At 43.0% G+C, this 21633-nt stretch overlaps 1 protein-coding gene across 1 annotated transcript in view; it reads left to right on the top strand.

Moving 5' to 3' along the window:
• hcfc2 (host cell factor C2) overlaps nt 1–21633 on the top strand; it is a gene marked incomplete at its 5' end in the record, with an annotated part of 77633 nt that overhangs the window by 42830 nt on the left and 13170 nt on the right. Inside the window, 2 exons of the mRNA XM_083653328.1 lie at nt 11504–11560; nt 16764–16816. Coding sequence (XP_083509454.1) covers nt 11504–11560; nt 16764–16816 — 110 coding nt within the window. The remainder of the gene's footprint in view (nt 1–11503; nt 11561–16763; nt 16817–21633) is intronic.

Genomic DNA, 21633 nt, shown 5'->3' with positions numbered 1-21633 from the left:
CATGCATTTACTTTTCCAAAAGAAAACAGGTGCAACAGAACATCAAAATGATCCATGGACAAGGAGTTTATAGACTGGCTCCAGACCAGTCCTCTTGAGTAGAGGGGAAATGAGTTTATGAGTTACAGTAACGATCTTCAGTCTGAATATCAGGCGGAGTTTACACACAGTCCGAAGTTTGGTATGCGTATTTTTATCTGCCATCCGAAAAAATATCGTCACGCACAGAAAACGTTGCACACTTGTGAGTCCGATGCATTTTTATTATTATGTCCGTCGTTCTCATGTCGTTCTATTTGCAATACGAAACAAATAGTCTCTCCTGTATCCACGTCACGTTACAACATGACTTGACAGGCTGAGGCAGCAGCGCTGATGTGGAATGGAAAAGCAGGTCGGGGAATGGTTATACTGGACACACTCGCCAAGCCGGCTGTGCGCGGTGGCGGGTTGCTGGAGCACCGCTTCCCGGGGAGAGAGAGCAGAGAGAGGGGGGCCAGTGAGGTGAAGCGAGCCGCTCTGACTGGACTCCAGCCGAGCGGGACACGGCCGCACCTCTGTCTCCACGGCTTATTTTCGACTTGCATGTGTGACAAACTGCGAGCTTTGTCTACTTCACTGACGGTGAAAAAAATCCACAACGAGGAAGGTATGCTGGCGTGTGTGGTGTGGTGGCTGGGTGCCTGTCTCGGTGCTTTGGGGTGCGCGCACGTCATGTGAAAATCGGCTCACAGAATCGGCTATTTAGAGTGACCGGAACAGATCGCCGATCACGTGAAAATCGGCCATTTCCGGTCACGTGCCGATCGATCGGTGCATCCCTAATCAAGACCATAGTACAAATAGTCAAACATTTACAATATACGATGTCCACAAATGAAAAGAATGACGTAGGGGGGGGGGGATCTCCTCATAACATGACTGACACAGCAGGGCTCCTTAATAAGTCTTAAAATGTCTTAAATTAAAATCAGGGAAATTAAGGTCTTTTACCATAAATTTGCGCTACGTATTACATTTGCAGATGGTGTTTTCAAGGCTGATGGAAAAGTATCTGTTTGATCACTGCGCTTTGAATGGCTCATGGTAAATACTTTGAAAAACTCACAATAACGTTAAATACTGTCCGGCACCAACCTCAATCAAAGTTAGCAACAGTCTCCCGGCTCCAGACACGTGCACAGGACATGCAAGTTGCTTTGTTATGCCTCCGCCGGCGATAGCCAATGCGATATCTGAGGTACGCCTTGACGGAATGACATCAAATTTGCCTCAAACGTCGACTTGGACTCAAGAATGAACTGATTAGATTTTGGTGGTCAAAGGTCAAGGTCACTATGACCTCTCGAACACCATTTTCAAGCTATTTAACGCGACATCTCAGGAACGCCTTGATGGAATTTCTTCACATTTGCCTTCACGTCCACTTGGACTCCAGGATGAACTGATTACATTTTGGTGGTCAACGGTAAGTTCAAAGTCACTGTGACCACACGAACACCATTTTCTAGCTCATTAACATGTTATCTCAGGAACGCCTTGACGGAATTTCACCTTTGATTCAAGGATGAACTGATTACATTTTGGTGGTCAAAGGTCAAGGTCACTGTAGTCTCTCCCCAGACTCAAATATGACGTTGAATCGCTGCACTTCGTATACTACATAAATGAGTTTGCAACTTCACAGCCACTTCTGGGGTTTGAGGGCAGGTCTAGGGGGGTTGAAACTGGATGAGGGACAGGTCGTAGCACCAATGAGAGAGCGGTTAAAAAAATGGCCCTGTTGTCCGATCGCAAAGTCGTTACTGATTGGGGAAGACCACTGGCCAATCACTGGCCAAGTGAACGGTTCACTTCCGACCCCAGGAGGGTGTGGGCAAGTGACCCAGAGAGAGATGTGCAGCATGCAGTAACGTAGTGTAAGGTAAAGGTAAAGTCCCACTGATTGTCACACAATGTGTGAAATTTGTTCTCCGCATTTGACCCATCCCCTGGGAGAGCGGTGAGCAGCAGCGTGCGCCGCGCTCGGGAATCACATGGTGATCTAACCCCCCAATTCCAACCCTTTGATGCTGAGTGCCAAGCAGGGAAGCAAATGGGTCCCATTTTTATAGTCTTTGGTATGACTCGGCCGGGGATCGAACTCACAACCTCCCAGTCTCGGGGGGGACACTCAAACCACAAGGCCACTGAGCTGGTGTATCAGCGTAATAACTCTCATGGGTCTGGCGTTGAGTCTAAGGTCACTGTGACCTCGCAAATGCCATTTTCAAGCTTGGTAAAGCCATACCTCAGTAACGCCTTGACGGAATTTCTTCACATTTTGCACAAACGTTAAAATCTGGACAGACATGAATGTCGACTGCTCACTTGTTGGCGGAGGCATATATCCGCGGTGCGGTTGTTGTTGGCCAATAAAAACTAGTGTCATGGCAGAAGCCATTGACAGCACTCCGGAGATTTTTCTGCCTTAATAAGAGGACTAGACTGAAGCGTGGTCGTGTGTTGGTTTGTAAGAGTGCTGAGGGAAACTTGAGTTGATGGAAGATGCTCACCATGCCTGCAGAACATATAGATGACCGTATCAATGGCGTACATTTGACAGCCAACACCAGGACAACTCTCAGTAGGTCGTTGATATATGCAAAGAGCAAAGGTCCTAGCACTGACCCCTGGAGTAGCCCCATTCTATTGGCCTGGAGGGTGGACTTTTCCCCATTGACTCGTACACATTGGACTCTTCCCCTGAAGTATGAGTCAAACCATTTTGAGGCATGATCAGAGAATTGGAAGTTGGCCAGTTTGGTTAGGAGCACACTGTGGTTAACAGTGTCAAAGGCCTTTTTTAAGCCTAGGAAGACCACTCCCACAGCATGGCCTCTATCCAAGAGACTTTTTATTTGTTCAATGAGATGACAATTTGCAGTCTCGGTAGAGTACTTTGGTCTGAATCCAAATTGCTGAATCCAAATTGCTGTTGATGCAGCAGCTGATTTGTCTCTAGATGTATTAAGAGTCTCTCTGCTACAATTTTTTCCAGTATCTTGGATGCAACTGGGAGGATGGCAATGGGTCTGTAATTGACCTATCAGCTACACCCCGAACGCAGACGAGCCAATCACAGCTCGTGCAGCTCTACAATACACTTGGACATTCTCAGCTTAGAGTTCCATAGAGCAGTGGTTCTCAAATGGGGGTCCGGGGACCCCCAGGGGTCCGTGGCACTTTGTCAGGGGGTCCGCAGAAAGTTTTCAGGAAAATAAAAATATACTTTTTTTTGGCAAAAGCTTGAATAGTTCAACGAAAATATTTCATGCTTTTAATCTAAAATGGTTCATGGATTACATTCTAATCTAACAAACCTATCAATTAAAAAATCAAGCACGTTACCGTGGAAACAATTAAGCTTAGCCCAAAATCACAAATCGGAATGAGGGGGTCCCCGGTATATTTCCTATCTTGTAAGGGGTCCTTGGCTGAAAAACATTTGAGAACCTCTGCCATAGAGAAGCACTAGAAAACGCGGGTTTCCTCTGGTTTTATGGGGTTTTATACATTTATAAGTTGAAAAAATGGTCAAACGATGTGCATGGGGGTAAATGCAACATTACGAGGTATCCTGGGACGCCAGGCAATTGATAATGTTAAACTAGTAAACGTAGATCCACTCACATCCACAATGCTACTGTTTTGGAGTTAAATCTGCAATCGTGGTGACAGCGAGATGACGAGTCTTCTCCCTCATTTGGCTTCCATGATCCAAAAGGTATCATGAAATCATCATGGTATTCAGAAAGTCGGCAAAAGAAAATGCTGAATTATGCGAGTTTCCAGTTATTACGTTATGCACGTAATGGAGTTGGGGAAGAGATAGAGAGGGGAGTCTGGCCAGCGAGACTAGTGAAGAGGAGCCGCATTGATTGATGTGATTATAACATCGCCAGACACCAGTCAAACCCTAAAACGAGGGAATTAATCTTGTTCTCCAAATAAATGTGAGGTAGTCTAAAGAGAAAAGATCCAGGAGGAAAACATGATGTTAAAAGATGTAAGCTATGCCTCTGCTGATCTGCTACACCACCACCCATGTGCATAGGCGCCGAAACCGTGTGTGCCCCGGGGCCCGAGCACCCACGGAAGGAGCCGAGCGATTGGGGAGCGAGAGAGAATTTATATGCGGCCGGCCAAACGCATTGTCGCGGCGTCCGTAATGGCAATATACATATACATTGAGAAGGACAAATCCCCTGCTCCCGGTGTTCCTAGGGGAGAGCAGAGCAAGGAACTAACCATTCTACACTGAAACGGATATTGATGTGATGGGTGTATACCACTCTCATATCATGTGTGTATCACTTAAGCCACTTCTTAACATGCAGTGGAATCCGTATTATAACCAGCTCCTAGCCGGTTGGCCTGCATGTTAAACAACAATTAGCCGGCCTACACGCACTCCCGCGAGTCCGTATCATATTCAGCTCGGTCCCCGGTGTAGGATCCGCATTAGCGCAAAAGCGTCTGCTGTTTGACTCTGGCAGCTCATGATCCTGATGTTCGGGCAATCGCTTATATCAACGAATTAAACGAGCAAAGTCACGCTTTCCTCGTGCTGCAAAGACGGCTTGAATTGTTTGGTAGAGGGATCCCAACGCGCTTCAGCTATGCATGCAGGCAGGTCCGGTATTACTGCTGCGCTGCTTGCTTGCTCCCATGTCAGAAAAAGCCTAGCTTTTGTGGGGAGAAATACATTGAAAACTAGTCAGATATGACTTGAATGCCACTTGTAAAATAAATCACCCACAGTGATTGACGACATTTTTGGCACATTGCCACCCCTCGTGGTCGGAATGGACTCCGTTAAAACGGTATGTTTTTTAATGGAGTTTGGTTAAAGATTCGCTAAAGCTGTTTCAATTTAGCACAGCGCCAACGACGACTCACATGACACGACAACTATTTGCCTTGTAGGGAATAACGTGCATGCTCCCGCACCCCCTCCCCCTGCCCACTGGCAGAGAGAATACTGACCATTTCCAGCTGTTTCTAAACAAAGACCCCTCATGTTTAAAAAGGTAAAACCGGAAAATATCCTGCTCTGGTTAGCCAGACATGATCCAGACTTCATGTTTAAAAGCCACTTTAGTATTGTCGAGTCATAGTCTATTTTTTATTTGTCTTTATTGAATGTTCCAAAACTGCATGTTTAACTAAGAATAGGCTAATGATTATTTCCACCCACCACTTATTTAATTTGGTTACTTCCATGTCAAAAGTTTGTAAGGAACAAGCTGGGAGAAATATGCAAATGTTTTGTCCAATGCTCCAATGGCATTGCTCTCTGTCAGAACTTGCTTGGATGTCCTAGTAGCAAAAGTAAATGCATAAATGAATAGCAGATGAGGTCAGGGTTTAGCAAGCCCAGATTGCAGTGCTCAAAGAGGAAGGGGAAGAGAGGACAGGATGACGATATATATTATTAGATATATCGGAATAGGAACAAGTTGGATAAACTGTCTAAAGGCTAAACTGGTTTGGTCTGTCTGGGCACAAAATGATTGTGTAATCAGAGGGATGGACTCAGGGCAGGGAGAGGTGACATGGAGGTGAGTGAGAAAAGGCGACTGAATAATTACATCACAACAGTCTAATCTGAATGTTAATATTCCTCTAATCTGGCTTCAAATGGCCAATTGTTTTTGGCCGCCACACTATAGCATGGGGGGGGCTTGTGGCTTGTGTTGGCATGGGCACCCACTGGCAGAAACATAAATCGGCGCCTATGCCCATGCGTGCGTGCCGTTGTCTCGCTATGAAAAACATCTCTACATTATTTAACGTTTCTTGATTATACAGAGGTACATGAAATTAGGGGTGGGCGATATGGCAAAAATATCATATCATGATTTTTTCAGAGAGGATCACGATCCACGATCTTATCACGATTCTTTTTCATATTGGTTTTTAAGACTATTTTGCAAGTTACTGAACAGTACAAGTACAAACTAATTTCAGGGTTCGTATGGTCATGAGAAACCTGGGAAAAGTAATGGAAATTTAAAATACAATTTGTTTCATAAATATTTTCATGTTGTTCATTTACCCTGAGTTTACAATAATTCATATGCTAAGAAATAATGTTCACAAGCATGCACATGCTCTATCTATCTTATCTATCTATCTAGTGTTATCTATCTCTCTATCTATCTCTATATGTATTGGTTCACTATTATTTGTGACACCAGCTGGTGTTTTGACCCTCAATTAGGCCGAGGGCATTTTTCTGATTTTTACAGATTCTGAAATGGCAGACTGTAAGCTTTCAAATGATGTGTCACACATTGTAATCTGAAAAAAAATGAAGGAGATATGCTTATTTGATTGTTCACACTCTGAAAAGCAGGAACTGAGAAAAAAGCCCTCAAAGTTTGAGAAGTTTTTCACACCTGGACAGCCAGCCAAGGGGGGAGTGAACAATGCCTCCTCATTTAAATTAACCACTCCCCACAGCTGATCACTGTCACTCTGACACACTGGGACACTGGCCACAAGTAAGACAATGATAGAATGTAATAGCATCTGAAAGCAAAAATCTTATCAAATGGGGTACGCACGGTCTAATTTGGAGGTATCCATGCTTTTATCACTTCTCATCTGGATTATTGTAATTATTATTACATGTGTGCCTATTATGTTCTTTTTGGGCTCCTTGTGCAGAGAAAATTCCCTGAGGGGCAATAAAGGTTTCATTTATATAATAATAATAATAGGATATAATATGAATAAAGATTTGATAAGAGACAGGAGCTGCTGAACAAAAATAACACACACACACACACACACACACACACACACACACACACACACACACACACACAATAATCTATGGTTTATGTCCCGCCAAAGAACTTATTGATAAGAAGCGCTGGAGAGGCTCAATCGCACACAAGAAACCCGCCATTTTGGAGACACCCATGACGATGACACCACGCAAAAGGGTGGGGTATTCGGCTATACAGTAGGGTTGGTCGATGGGACAAATATATATGGGCTATCTGCGATTTGAATCCACCTTCTGTTGCTTTTGTTGGGTGATCTTTCACGTGATTGTTGTCATTTTAATTAGCTAGTGAGAGAGAGAGACACCGACAGACGGAGAGAGAGCTCTCAGCTCTGTCTGACACGCGGCTCCCATACACACACACCACAGTGTTGAGTGAGAGAGGAGGAAACGGAGCTCACCTGCGAATACGAGGCAGGATGACAGCAGATTAAAAGCAATGCCTCCTCGCATTCAAAATAACTTTGCGCCATGACTTCCACTCTATCTGCCTGTCTCTCTACCCGCATGTTTGTTTAGTGTGCGTGTGTTGTTGTAAAGAGGTTGCATTTGCGTTCGGGTCATTTTCATCGCCGTTCATTTTAACGAGTGTGTTTAGGCTATTTTTATTTTTTCAACTACCGTATCGTCCCGGCTCCGTCCCCAAATTAATTTCCATCGTCCCTGACGCTATTTTTAACGTCCCCGGGATGACGGGAGGTCCTGTCGAGCCCTGGTTAAGTGTGTGTGTGTGTGTGTGTGTGTATGTGTGTGTGTCAAACAATCCCCCCTCAGTGTTGTTGTCCTCCATGCTGCTGTGCTGCTGCACTTTGTGAAGTGAAAAGGGGGAGGGGAGGACAACTTTGGAAGCGTCTTTCAGACATAGAAATGCAACTGATAGAATGTGCACTGCATGTAGCGCGATTCTAACGATCTCTCTGGAAAGGCAGATCATGGACCCATTCTAATCGTTAACGATCTAAGATCGTCATATCGGGCTTAACGACCTTACGAACACACTCCACTTAGAAAGAATAAGGTACAATGGACAAACTTCCATATTTTCATAAGGTGTGGTTGCCTCTAATTCAGTATCTTGCACTTGCAAAATAAAATTGGCACTTTTCTCTCAATATCAACAAAATGACCTTTTGACAATAGAATAGGGTGGGGTTAGAGGAGAGTCAGGAATAGAACTGAGAAACCAAGTTAATGGAGAGCTTTTTCTTTTCTTTTCTCTTTATTTTCTTTCTTTTTCTTTAATGTTTTGTATCTGTATGTATGTGTACATGTAAAAAAAAAAAAAAAGAGCATTTCATGGTCGAACCTATATCTGTACAAGTGGAATAGAATATACTGTATGTACATATAGTATATAATGTATTGTCATGCTCAAATAAAACATATTTGAAATAAGATCGTCATATCGCCCACCCCTACATGAAATAGATTACCAGGCGCCACTCTTCAATTCGGCATATATGCTATATAATCCACGGAGAGGTTACTCTAAGTGAGTTGCCTGTTTTCCCCACCTGCTGTCTTCCTCCGTTAAAACGTTTGATTAAAGATTCGCTCAAGCCGTTTCCAGGTATGCACGTATCCCATTTCTTTTTATCGATAGCTTTAAATGTTGTACATTGCCCTCCATGGCATAGTGAAGTACTTTCTGATGGCTTCTAGACGATATCAGGCCTAAAAAAGTTGTGAAGAGCGTCTTGGGATATAACTTTGACAGTGACGGCTGCCATTATTCTAGACAGCCTGCCCTGTGTTTGTCCGAGTGAGCACGGAGGGTGGGGCTTAGCGATACGTCAATTGCATGTCAAGTCTTGCTCACCGGATTTAAAAATTGGGCTGACAACAGCTGTTTTCCAGGTCCTAGGGAAAGTTCTAGTTTTGATTGACAGGTTCACAAGGTGTGTTATTGGCTGCAGTAGTTGGGTTCTATATTTCTTTATCAGAGCAGTATCAGGATTATGGGTGTCTTTGGCCTTTGAGTTGCTCAAATGACTCATAATCTTTCACAGTCAACCTCTTGGATGTTAAATAGATGTTGACTGTTCTGGTTCACCGTGTTGGCTGTCAGCCCTACTGGTTTAAAATTCTGTGCCAGTTCCTGGACTGACTCTACAAAAAAAATAATTGAATTCATGCATGCCATTGTAGCACTGTCAGATACAAGTTAATTATTTATTCTCAGCTCCTTTATTCTCTGATGCCTACGGGTGTTGGAGTTGGTTAGACAATTGATGTGCTTCCACAGTTTGGAGCTACAACCCCTTAGCCTCTTCGATCAATTTATAGAAATAATTTGTGTTGGCTTTACGAAGTGCAGCGACAACCTTGTTTCTTAGGCCTGTGTAAATTAGGTGATCAGTATCCAGTGTTTCCCATACATAAAGGAATTTGTGGCGGGCCGCCACAATAATATTTTGACCGCCACAATAAGATGTTGACCAATTTTTTTTTTTTTTTTTTTTTTTTTTACAGTGCACCTGAACGCAACATGCAAGATATCCGCTGAATAAGTGTCCAATAAATGTTCATGTCATTCTGGCCAATACTTCTGTTATAGCATTTCAGTCTGCAATATGGAATATCTTTCAATAATCTATGATTTAGCTGCTAAATTGTCAAATACCGCCATCTGCTCGCTACCCAGGCACTTATGTATGTACTTAACCTAACTAACTTAACCTAACTATCCGGTGTGCACAACACTGTCAGCCTAAACTCCGGCTGACACCCCAAAAACCTACAATCCGCTACAGAAAAATGTATATTGTTTGTTTATTAACTGGCCCCTCGCCTTCTATCATTTCACGAAAGTGGCAAAGCAAGTTGAGTATCCCTGACCTATAGGGAGAAATTTAGTTTGTCATTGTAAACCCACAGCACAGTAATGATGACATGTTCTTCATAGATCTAGCCTTTTAATTTAGCTCTTAAGCTTTCTCAAAGTACACCAAATTCATGCATTTTACTTTAAAATGTTTAAAAAAATCTTGCGGGGGGGCATGCTCACCGCACCCCCCTAGGGGGTCTGCGGTCCCCCACCACAAATACTCAAAATCCTGTGGGAAACACTGGTATCAGATTTAGATGCTAGAGACTTTTTAAATATGGTGTTAGATAGAGGTCCACCGAGGGCACTCTCTCTCATGCCTTCTGGTTCTGCCTCTTCTCTGACGGGATTCTGGACCAAAATATTTGATTGGCCTACAAAATAAACCTTCAGCTGGAGGCAGAACTCGGCTGCTCGGAGTCCTCTGAGAACTTCACTACAGCTGTGCAACAGTGCCTGACACAGGGGACAACTGTCACTAAAAGAAAACGTAATCTGAAGGAATGGAAGTCCCCCCCTTCACCTTTTCAGTTGTGGTTGACGGCCATGATCTTTAAAAATAAATATATATATCTTTAAGAAAGAACATGAGGTATTTACACGACATACATGGACATTTGCCTACATAGTATAAATTACATGGGCATTTCAACAGGTAAACCACATATCTAGTGTTACATGTGATTCTGCCTCTGACCTTAATGTTCACACCAGAACTTGGATGCGTGAAATGATTACCTTTGAGCATGGCATAACAATGTACACAATTATGGCAAGGAAAATTACTAGAAGGAATAGAACGAGAAGGAGAGAATTTATAATGCGGGAATAATCCCACATCTGTTTGCGCGAACCGATGTCTGTTAGTCGATGGTGCAGAACATTGCGACCGGCCTGTCAAAGACAGGATCCAGGCGCAGCGTCAGTGCAACTTAGTATGTCGGACTCGGAGGTGGTGAGTGTCTCTGTCTCACTTTACCTGCCTTCTCCTCCCCGTCAAAAGTGAACCAGGAAAATACAGTACATTTTTAAAAGGCTGTAGGCGATTTTGTAGCTTTAGTTTAGTTCCCCTCTTTTTTAGTTTTGTTTCTGTTTGACATCTGCCATTTTAGCATTTAATCCTGATCACTTTCAGTCGTGTGGAGCTGTGTTGAAACATTTCCTGATGACTGCTGATTCATATAAAAAGGAAGGGCTTTCATTGACAAAACACCCCGACAACTTTTTTCCCCAATACCTTATTTTCAGTTTTCAGAACATCAAAAAACAAACTCAGACACAGGGACACACTCATATAACGTATAACGTTATCGTTATGTTTACGTCATTTATAATTTGTGGAGTATAACGTTACAGACCAGCACAGTTAAATGACGGTCTAAAATAGACTTAGGTTACACACTTTAGATCAGGGGTGCCCAAATTATTTCCCATGAAGGGCCAAAACTCAATCTGGGTGGAGGGCCGAGGGCCAAAAATAAACGTTGTGGAATTACATTAAAATGTATTGTGTTTTATAGAAAATTAACATTATAAATCTAAAATAACATTTCAATAATAATCTAACATTAAAAAGAAAATCCCAAATCCGTGGCGGGCCAAAACAAACAGAGCAATTTACAATTTAGCCCACTTCGTATACCATGCCATTCAGCCTAAAAGTACACCCGACCAAGCCGGAGGTAACACGGGGGCGCGAACCTGCGACCCTCGTGTTGGTAGGCAGGGCATCTACCTCTGCACTACCTTTAGTCTGAACTGCCAGGTTTGCTCAGTGTCGTCTGTGACCCCTCCGTCTCAGCTTTACCCTCATGTCTCTCCACCTGTGTGGCTTGCAGGTGGACAGCAGGGGGCACCATCAGCAGACAGCCGCAGCTCTCCTCAGCACCAGCCAGGTAAACATCCACAGACTGAGAGAGAAACTAGACCCCAAACTCAAGGGTGAAACTAGGCCTGGTTAAAAAAAATCTACTTTCAGATCCAAATCAATCCTTAATTTGAATATCGATTCATGAAATCCCAAGATCTATCTTTTAACACATTCACTGCCAGACGTTTTTTTTTTTACTGTAGGTAGGTTCTGCCAGAGGGGTTTTTTGAGGATTCTGGCTCATCTTTCAAGACCCGAGGATTCTTTTCTGCTAAGATTTTGTGAACACACAATATCTCAAAAGAACTAATAGAATGTGTGCTTTCTCTGTCTAAAAGAGTTAGTTTGTAGAGTTAGTAGTTATGTAAGCATTAGCAGTTGAATACAGCATGGTTTCAGCGTCAGAAAAATTATTCAGAGATAAACGGCTTTTTGTGAAATTCGATAGAACAGTCACTTTAACCATTCATTTTTGGCATCAGTAAGACGTCAGACATCTAAACAATAGTTTTGAACAGTAATTTCCTCCATAACAGCAGGAAACCCCCCTCTGCTTCCAACTCCTCCCTCCGTGGGCGTTCTTCTTGGCTGCAGCGGCCGTCACAAGCTTGTCACCAGTCTCACTGCTTTGCTGCTGCTGCTGCCTGTCTGCGCGGCCGCTGTTTGAGGAAGTCTGGATGGACTCGCTCGCTTCTTGGAGTTTTGGTTGAGAGCTTTGATGAACCTTTTGCGATTCTGGTCATATTTATGCTGCGTGTTTCAAAGTGTGTTCCACCTGTAATCTATTATGCAAATTTGCAATCCCGCATCGCCAGCAATCAGCGCGAAAACGAAAGCGTTTTCCCCCATCCATTTTCATGAGAATGGCTGCTTTTTGCTTGCCTTCCTCTAGTCAGGAGAGCACTGTCGCCACTTAGTGGGTCGGTGGAATGGGTTGTAAACGTTCGGTGGCTCCAATAATTATATAAGAGATGTAAAAGGGTTAGATGCACATCCCACGGTCAAAAAAAAAAAAATCATTTTTTTGACGTATTAACACATTGACTGCCAGACGTTTTTTTCTTGCTGTAGGTAGCTTCTGCCAAGCCGTTTTTTGAGGATTGTGGCTCATTTTACAAGAGCCGAGGATTATTTTCTGCTTGGAGTTTGTGAACATACAATATCTCAAAAGTACTAATAGAATGTGTACTTTCTCTGTCTAAAAGAGTTAGTTTGTAGAGTTAGTAGTTATGTAAGCATTAGCAGTTGAATACAGCATGGTTTTAGCGTCAGAAAAAATATTCAGAGATAAACGGCTTTTTGTGAAATTCGATAGAACTGTCACTTTAACCATTCATTTTTGGCATCAGTAAGACCTAAACAATAGTTTTGAACAGTAATTTCCTCCATAACAGCAGTAAACTTCCCTCTGCTCAACTCCTCCCTCCTGTGGGCGTTCTTTTTGGCTGCAGCGCCATGTCACAAGCACTTTCCTACCTTTGCAAATGCACTTTCTCATACTCTCGACCTCTCAAATAAATTTCTGAATAGAAATTAAATTACTCTAAATTATAGCGAAAAAGAAACAAAAAAGAATGGGTTGAAAATCCCATTCTAAAAGCCTTTTAGAATGGGATTTGTTTCCAATTTGGTGTCGGACTAGGGGGCAGTCCCCGCTTGTCACCAGTTTGCTTTGCTGCTGCTGTGCGGGTGTGAGCCTGTCTGTGCGGCCGCTCTTTGAGGAAGCCCGGCTGGACTCGCCCGCCTCCCGGAGCCCTGGCCGAGAGCTCCGATGAAGCCCCTGCGACTCTGGTCATATTTACGCTGCGTGCCTCAAAGTGTGCTCCATCCGCAATCCACGATGCAAGTTTGCAATCCCGCACCGCCAGCAATCAACGCGAAAACGAAAGCGCCTCCGCCAATCCATTTTCATGAGAATGGAAATGGATCACACTGCTTTTTGCTTGCCTTCCTACTTCCTTGTCGCCACTTAGTGGGTCGGTGGAATGGGTTGTACACGTTGTACACGTCCAATACTTATATAAGATATGTAAAAGGGTTAGATGCACAACCCCCCGTTAAAAAAAAAAAATCGATGCCAAAAACGTGTTTACACGTTGTTGGCAGTCAACAGCTGGATTCTGAAAACGTGTTTACACGTTGTTGGCAGTCAACAGCTGGATTCTGAAAACGTGTTTACACGTTGTTGGCAGTGAATGTGTTAATACGTCATTGGCAGTCAACCGTTGGATTATTTTTGACGGATTAATACGTCATTGGCAGTGAACGTGTTAATATATGCCTTTTCCTATTCTATAGTGTTTACTAGTGTGTTGGTCATGTTTTTTTTTTTTTTTTTTTTTTTATTAACTCATTGAGTGCCAGCCACTTTTGGAGAACGGACGCTCCCAGTGCCAGAGTTTAAGAGCGTTTTCAGTGATTTCTCGAGGCCCACGCACAAAGAACGATGAGACTCTCTTCTATCATCTGCAAAAAAAAGTTTATTGATCCCATTTTCCGTTCTTTAGTTATGAGCCGGAGAAGATAGGCTGTTTTGAGCAAAAAGACACTTTTCAAATTAGAAGCTGAGTTATTCCGCCTTTTGTGAAATGCAGCATTTCAAGCACATTCACTGAGTCTGAAGATAATATTTTCTGATGTAGTGACGTGGTGTAGTTGTGTGGTGCCTGCATGCCCCACCCCCCTCTCCCCCCCTCAGCTGCAAACTCCTCCCCACACTAACACACAGCCACACGCACCCAGTCTATTTTCGGAGCGCTCTGTTTTTTTGCGCCGGCTCCCAGCGCGACAAGGAAATGCCAAACCGGACTGCAGGGAAAGGTTTGGCCCTTCGGCGTCGGGTGCTGCCTTTCTGGCGGCTAATCGTGTGAAGAAACTATGCAGACAGACAGACAGAGGCAGAGGGGCTCAGTTGTGTGCGCGGATTGACTGCTGTTCCCAGCCAACATCAGCTGCAGCCAGAGCCATCTATATGGCTCTGACTGCAGCATGAGCGGTTTCTTTTTCATCACGGAGGTTTTTCCTGCTGTTTTCGGACCTTCCTCTAATCTGGAGAGCACTGTCGCCACCTAATGGGTCGGTAAAATAGGTTATACACCTTCAACATGCCCCAAAATTTTACAGGAGATATATTAGGCTTTGATCCACGTCCCACCGTCAAAAAACGCAATTGACGACTTTAGTCGTCATTGGCACTCAACGTTACTAAAGCAATTGACGACTAAAGTCGTCATTGGCACTCAATGAGTTAACAAAAATGAACAAGCTCAGACACAGTAATGGAAAACAAACAAAAAAACATACATATATCAACAGTTATCATAATGTGGTGCTACCATCCATATAAGATGCTTATATACTTGTAAGAGATGTCGCGCATGGGGTCCCACGCAAGGCGTCCAACAGAAACCAGCCTGGCAAGTCACCCACCGCCCTTAACCTCGTCGAGGTAGGCCAGAAACGGGTCCCAAATAGTTAGGAACTTTTTAAGTGAGTTGGTTCTCAAGGATCTGAGCCTCTCCATCCTTATAACAGAGATCATGTCCGTCAACCACAGTTGGAAAGAAGGTGAAGAGGGGGACTTCCATTCTTTCAGAACTCGTTTTTTTGGCAACAGTTGTCCCCAGTGTCAGAGACTGTTGCACAACTGTGGGGAAGTCCAGAGAGGTCTCCGAGCAGCCGAAGATGGCGAGCTCTGTAATAGTACCAGTCAAATATTTTGGCCCAGTTCCGACAGTGAAAGGCAGAACCAGAAGGCATGAGACAGAGTGCCCTCTGACACCTGTCACACAGTGGTGAGACAGAGGGGAAGAACTTGTGCGTGTTGGTCATGTTAAATAAAACGTACCGTACATTAAAGTAACTGCTTTGGGGTCAATTATTAATGTAAACATAAAATATATATACATATATGTGTGTGTGTATATATATCGCCAAATCTGTTATCCCAAAGCACTATATATGCCTTGAGACAACTGATTTATACTGATTTATATATATATATATGAGAGACAGAGTGCCCTCTGACACCTGTCACACAGCGATGAGACAGAGGGGAAGAACTTGTGCGTGTTGGTCATGTTAAATCAAAGGTACATTAAAGTAACTGCTTTGGGGTCAATTATTAATGTAAACATAAAATATATATACATATACTGTACGTGTGTGTGTGTGTATATATATATATATATATATACATATATATATATATATATATATATATACAGTATATATCGCCAAATCTGTTATCCCAAAGCACTATAATGCCTTGAGACATTTATTTATACTGATTTATATACACACACATACACACAATTCTAATTGTATTATATATATATTCTAGTGCAATACCCGTGGGGCTATAATGGCTTTATAGCCTTAGACTGATGACATTACTATTGGCACTTGTGCACAGACATACTGACACACAGACACTGACGCACAGACAAGGGCGCAGGAAGGTAGGGTAGGAAGGTGCGGCAGCACCCCCTGGTGGCAAGAGATGGAATTTTCTAAATTGTTGGATTTGGCTGTCCTATGTTTATAACACCAACAAAATGCATTAAAAAACAGTTTGTGCTTCCCAGCTCTAATCTTATTTCATATGCTCTTCAAAAGTGTTGATTTTCATCATAATCTGGTTTTCCATAATAATAATAAGTTCAGTGTTTATGCCTGTGTTGCTGTCTGTTGTAGTGTAAAGCGAGAGAGAGCAGGTGGTTACATGAAATTGAGTGAGAAAAGGAGAAGATACTGAATAATGACATCACAACAGTATAATCCTAATGTTAATTTAAAATGAAATATTCCTCTAAATATGGCTAAGAGTCCAAAAAACGTCAAACAACACACGGACACTGCTGGAATTATAGTATAGATATATTCTGTGTATGTATGTGTCATTTACATTGCTGTATGTGTATGAATGCCCTACGTATGCACTAATTTTCTTATTTCTTCTTTTAAACTTTTCTGTACCTCACCTGTCGAGGGACTGCGGATGGAAATTAGCTAAGGCTATAATCCGGCACATTTACATGAAAATGTTCATTAATGTTGCACTGTCCCTGAAATAAATAAATAAATAAATAAATAAATAAATTCTAATTCTAATATAATTTTTATTGTGTCAACCTGTGCAGTACCATGGAAGTGCAGTTATACATTTTGTTGTGGTGTACATTGCAAATAATAATTCCAAATGTCTTGTTCTTGTTTGTCTCCAACAGAAAAACAAGCAGCTGCAGCTGAGCGGGCAACAGACTCCTCTCCCTCAGATCAGGTCAGAGGTCACAACGATTCACAGTGTGTGTTATCAGTACCAAATCGATTTCTGCTCGAGAATTGGTTTTGCACATGCGCGAGCGGTCCATCATCTTGGACGGCAACACCACTTAGACAAACTAAGTTGATACGGCATGGGTACATGTGGTTTTATATTAACAGGACGTACAGGCTGCTGTTTGTTTCATCCAAATCAATTGCAGACTTTTTTTTCTTTGATGTGTTTGCATTTAAGATTGAATATGAAGGAATATTTCTTTCTTTCAGACGTGACGTCCCCCCCAAATATCAGTGTTAACCTCAAAGAGTGGTTTTATATCTATGACACAATACAACTACCGGTAGACACTAATCATACAGACTGACTAACAAAAAAGACATCCATAAATTCCTACAACTTTGTATTTCTGTCATATTGAGTTTGCGGCATCTATCTAACATTCTTATATTTGACCTTGTAACGCTTCTTTCTTTTTATCTATTTTATGTCTCAGAAATTAGGCAAGACAAGCAACCTAAAACAACAATATATGATGTGATTTTTACAAAGTGCAATATTAATTAATAAAAATATATTATTGCATGTATGGCGGGGGGAGTGTAGGAAGTGAGATACGCTGCCGCAAAGTTGTACTCTGTGTTGCATTTTATATATATATAGGTCAATTGGCATCAGATTCAGACCTGTGACTGACAGGCCAGGAGGAGGAGTCTGCCTGTCAGTCAACTGATCACCAGACTGATTGCTTCAAATGCCCCTCACCTGTGCATGCAGCAGCTTCACAGGAGAGATCGGCCCAATTCCAATCCGCCCCCTAAACACTCAAGCCCTGAACCCTCAGTCCCTCTAATGGCCGCCATCTGAAAGTGGTTGAGTCATCAAGTGTGGAAGGGATCCACATTGGATAAATAAGAGGATTGGGACAGCAGAGCCCTTTGCACTTGACAAGATGATGTTGACTCTGGCACGTTTGGGGTTCGCTATATATTGTTTATTGTCAAGACGCTTTGAGGAATAGACTCCCTGATGAGTCTGTTCTCATCCAGGCTCTGGCTCCGAGTGGACAACAGCTCATTTAAAAATAAATGTAGCCTACTGCAAAATCTGCAACATGTGTAATTATAATTAAAATAAGCATAATAATGACATGTCACCCAACATTATACACAATGTCAATACTGTACAATACACATTCGGTAAAACTATTTCTCATTCATCAAAAAAGTTGTGGATTGCAATTGTAGACCTAATAGAAATGATCGATGATTATTCTAGGATTGTGTAAAATAACTACCGTAAATTCCGGACTATAAGACGCACCGGTCTATAAGCCGCACCTTCAAAGGTGACTATTTTTTTCTTCTATAAGCCGCACCGGTCTATAAGCCGCGGGTGTTTTGATGTTTAATTACCATATGTAAGGCTTCGTGCACAGAGGGGATTGTCGGGAAAGAGATGGCTGTTTGGGGAAGCTCCCATTTATTAACATTTCAACAAAACAAAAGTCAGGTCACTAATCCCCAGACAAATTCACACATTGTGGTATTTTTTGTTTTTTTTACAGTGCACACAGTGTCCGCGGTGTGGTGAAAAGAGGGCAAGAGAGGAAATTAAAACAGAAGTGGATTTATAGTTAGAAAGAGTGCTAAAGAAGAGAGAATTCCGTTTTTTATTTTTTTATTTTAGTTACTCACAGTACTATTGACCAGTCCAACTCAAAAGATATTCGGCAGTTTCACTTTGAGCTCTTGTTCCGCCGCTGGGCACACAGTGTCCGCGGTGTGGTGAAAAGAGGGCAAGAGAGGAAATTAAAACAGAAGTGGATTTATAGTTAGAAAGAGTGCTAAAGATAGTCCGGTCTGGTTATGACGAGTCTCGCTGGGTACAGTACGCCAAAGCGATATCCATTGACTCGATGATGCTGTTGTATGTTGCGCGTTTCTGTTGCACCAACGCGGAGAGGTCCTGCCGGACGAAAAAGCGAAAAAGCTGCTTCTTCCCCGCAGCCTGGAGGATGAGTTGACGGTCGGGCCAGCGGAGTAGGCAGATGAAGATGGCCCTCGGTGGCAGGCCGGGGTCTGGACGTGGCCGAGGCGCCCGGTGTGCCCTGTCCACCTCTGGTGGTTTCTCGCCTTCCTTCAGGTCCAGGATGTAACACAGGATTTTGCCACGAAAGCGTCCATGTCACCAATCTCAGCTCCTCTTTTACATTGATCAGGCGAATGTTATTTCTTTTACTCCTGCTGATTAAGTCATCAACCTGCGTGTGCAGGGTTTCGATTTTGCATTTTATCCATTTTCGGACTCACTGTGTTGTTTTTGTCCTCCAGTGCGCGGATGCGCTTTTCCGCATTATAAACTCTGTTCACGGTTGCCTTAGTTTCTTTAGTGAGTGAGTGGATGGACTTCTGCACGTTTTCAAACTTGTTTTCAAGCTGCTCAAAACCTCTGAGCGATGTCGGACTTAATCGATAGTGTTTCACGGAGTAAAAGTTTAGCCCAAGCGTGTATCTCCAGCCTCCAGCAGGTGAGTCATTTCCTCATTCATGGCGTGATTGCTTCGTCTTTTTCTTTCTGCTTACCTGTGTTGTGTTATGTTATGTTATGTTATGTTGTTAAAAGAGGGCAAGAGAGGAAATTAAAACAGAAGTGGATTTATAGTTAGAAAGAGTGCTAAAAAAGAGAGATTTTTTTTTTTTTTTGGAAAAAATCCATAGATAAGACGCACCGTTATATAAGCCGCAGGGGGCAAAAAAGGCCAAAAAACGGGAAAAAAGCCGCGGCTTATAGTCCGGAATTTACGGTACTTGCATTCCTCTGATATAATATTTTTGTGTAATCTGAAATCCCTATTAATGTAATGTTTCATTGCCAATTAAGGCATTCCAGCGCACTCGCAAACACCGCGTTCGTTTCGCGCGTGTTGTTTTATTTTTTTGACAGATATTTGCAGCCTTCCCCGTTTTATACATCACAACGCTATGCATTGTGGGCAATTCCCTTTCCGTAAGTGGCCATAGCTGCTCCCTTACGGTAAGGGGGCAGAAAGGGCTCACTCTGAGCCCTCATTCACTTTGCGATTTCACCGTGGGACATCCCTAAACCCTCACTCCCTTCACGTGAACGCGCCTCTAAGGGCTTGAGGCAGTAAGGGGGCGGATTGGAATTGGGCCATCCAGCCTGACACAGAGCAGAATGACCAAGCTGCTGAATTGACTTTTGCCATATTGATCCATTTCCCCTTTTCAAATGTATTAAATAGGAAAATAAAAGATATATTTGAACACTGAAGAAACCCAAGTGTATTCGCACCACATCTCACCCTGAACTAGGGATGTGGATTTTCGGTTAATTTTACTTTCGATTAACTGACACCCTTAATCGGTTAATAATTGTTAATTTTTTATAGTAGGTTATTATGTTCGTTCTTCTGTGGAGTCAGTCAGCAGCCTCTCTGTGTTGAGGAGGAGGAGGAGGAGGAGGAGGAGGAGGAGGAGGAGGAGGAGGAGGAGGAGGAGGAGGAGGAGGAGGAGGAGGAGGAGGAGGAGGAGGAGGAGGAGGAGGAGGAGGAGGAGGAGGAGGAGGAGGAGGAGGAGGAGGAGGAGGAGGAGGAGGAGGAGGAGGAGGAGGAGGAGGAGGAGGAGGAGGAGGAGGAGGAGGATCCACCATATCACACTCACACACTGCTGCAGTCCGTCAGATAGAGACAGAAGACTTGACAGAGATGTGGAGGACTTGCGTTAAACATTTTAACTGGATCTGTTCCTCAGTAAAATCCATGTGGAAGACACTCGTTGCTTGAAAAACGAGGAGCAATCTGTCTCTAAACACTGAGCGAACGTAAAGTGAAAGTAAGACCTCAGGCGGATAAATGCAGTTTTCCACTGCTTGGCAGCAGGTAACGGCAACGCTGTTTTCAGCCCATAGTCCCACAGCACCCTCAGAGTTAACGAAATGATAGAACACGGGTTAATAAGCTGATTGTTTCACTGGGTGAAATGGTCACAGAGCTTTCTCTCTCCTTTGAGAGAGCCTGGTGATGGGGTTATCACAGAGCACACCTCAGTGTTTCCCACAGGATTTAGAGTATTTGTGGTGGGGGACCGCAGACCCCCTAGAGGGGTGCGGGGGCATGCCCCCCGCAAGATTTTTTTAAACATTTTAAAGTAAAATGCATGAATTTGGTGTACTTTGAGAAAGCTTAAGAGCAAAATTAAAAGGCTAGATCTATGAAGAACATGTCATCATTACTGTGCTGTGGGTTTACAATGACAAACTAAATTTATCCCTATAGGTCATACTCAACTTGCTTTGCCACTTTCGTGAAATGATAGAAGGCGAGGGGCCAGTTAATAAACAAACAATATACATTTTTCTCTAGCGGATTGTAGGTTTTTGGGGTGTCAGCCGGAGTTTAGGCTGAGAGTGTTGTGCACACCGGATAGTTAGGTTAAGTTAGTTAGGTTAAGTACATACATAAGTGGCTGGGTAGCAAGCAGATGGCGGTATTTGACAATTTAGCAGCTAAATCATAGATTATTGAAAGATATTCCATATTCCAGACTGAAATGCTATAACAGAAGTATTGGCCAGAATGACATGAACATTTATTGGACACTTATTCAGCGGATATCTTGCGTGTTGCGTTCAGGTGCACTGTAAAAAAAAAAAAAAAAAAAAAAAAAAAATTGGGGGGGGTCAACATCTTTTTGTGGCGCTACAAATCCTTTTGTGGCGGCCCGCCCGAAATTCCTTTTTTGCATGGGAAACACTGCACCTCATAGTCATCTCAACTCAAGTGTTGTGAGCGGGTG

Source organism: Poromitra crassiceps (assembly GCF_964638095.1).
Source record: "Poromitra crassiceps genome assembly, chromosome: 2".
NCBI lineage: Eukaryota > Metazoa > Chordata > Actinopteri > Beryciformes > Melamphaidae > Poromitra > Poromitra crassiceps.
Note: the sequence above shows the minus strand (reverse complement) of the source record. Positions and strands in the feature narration are given on the sequence as shown.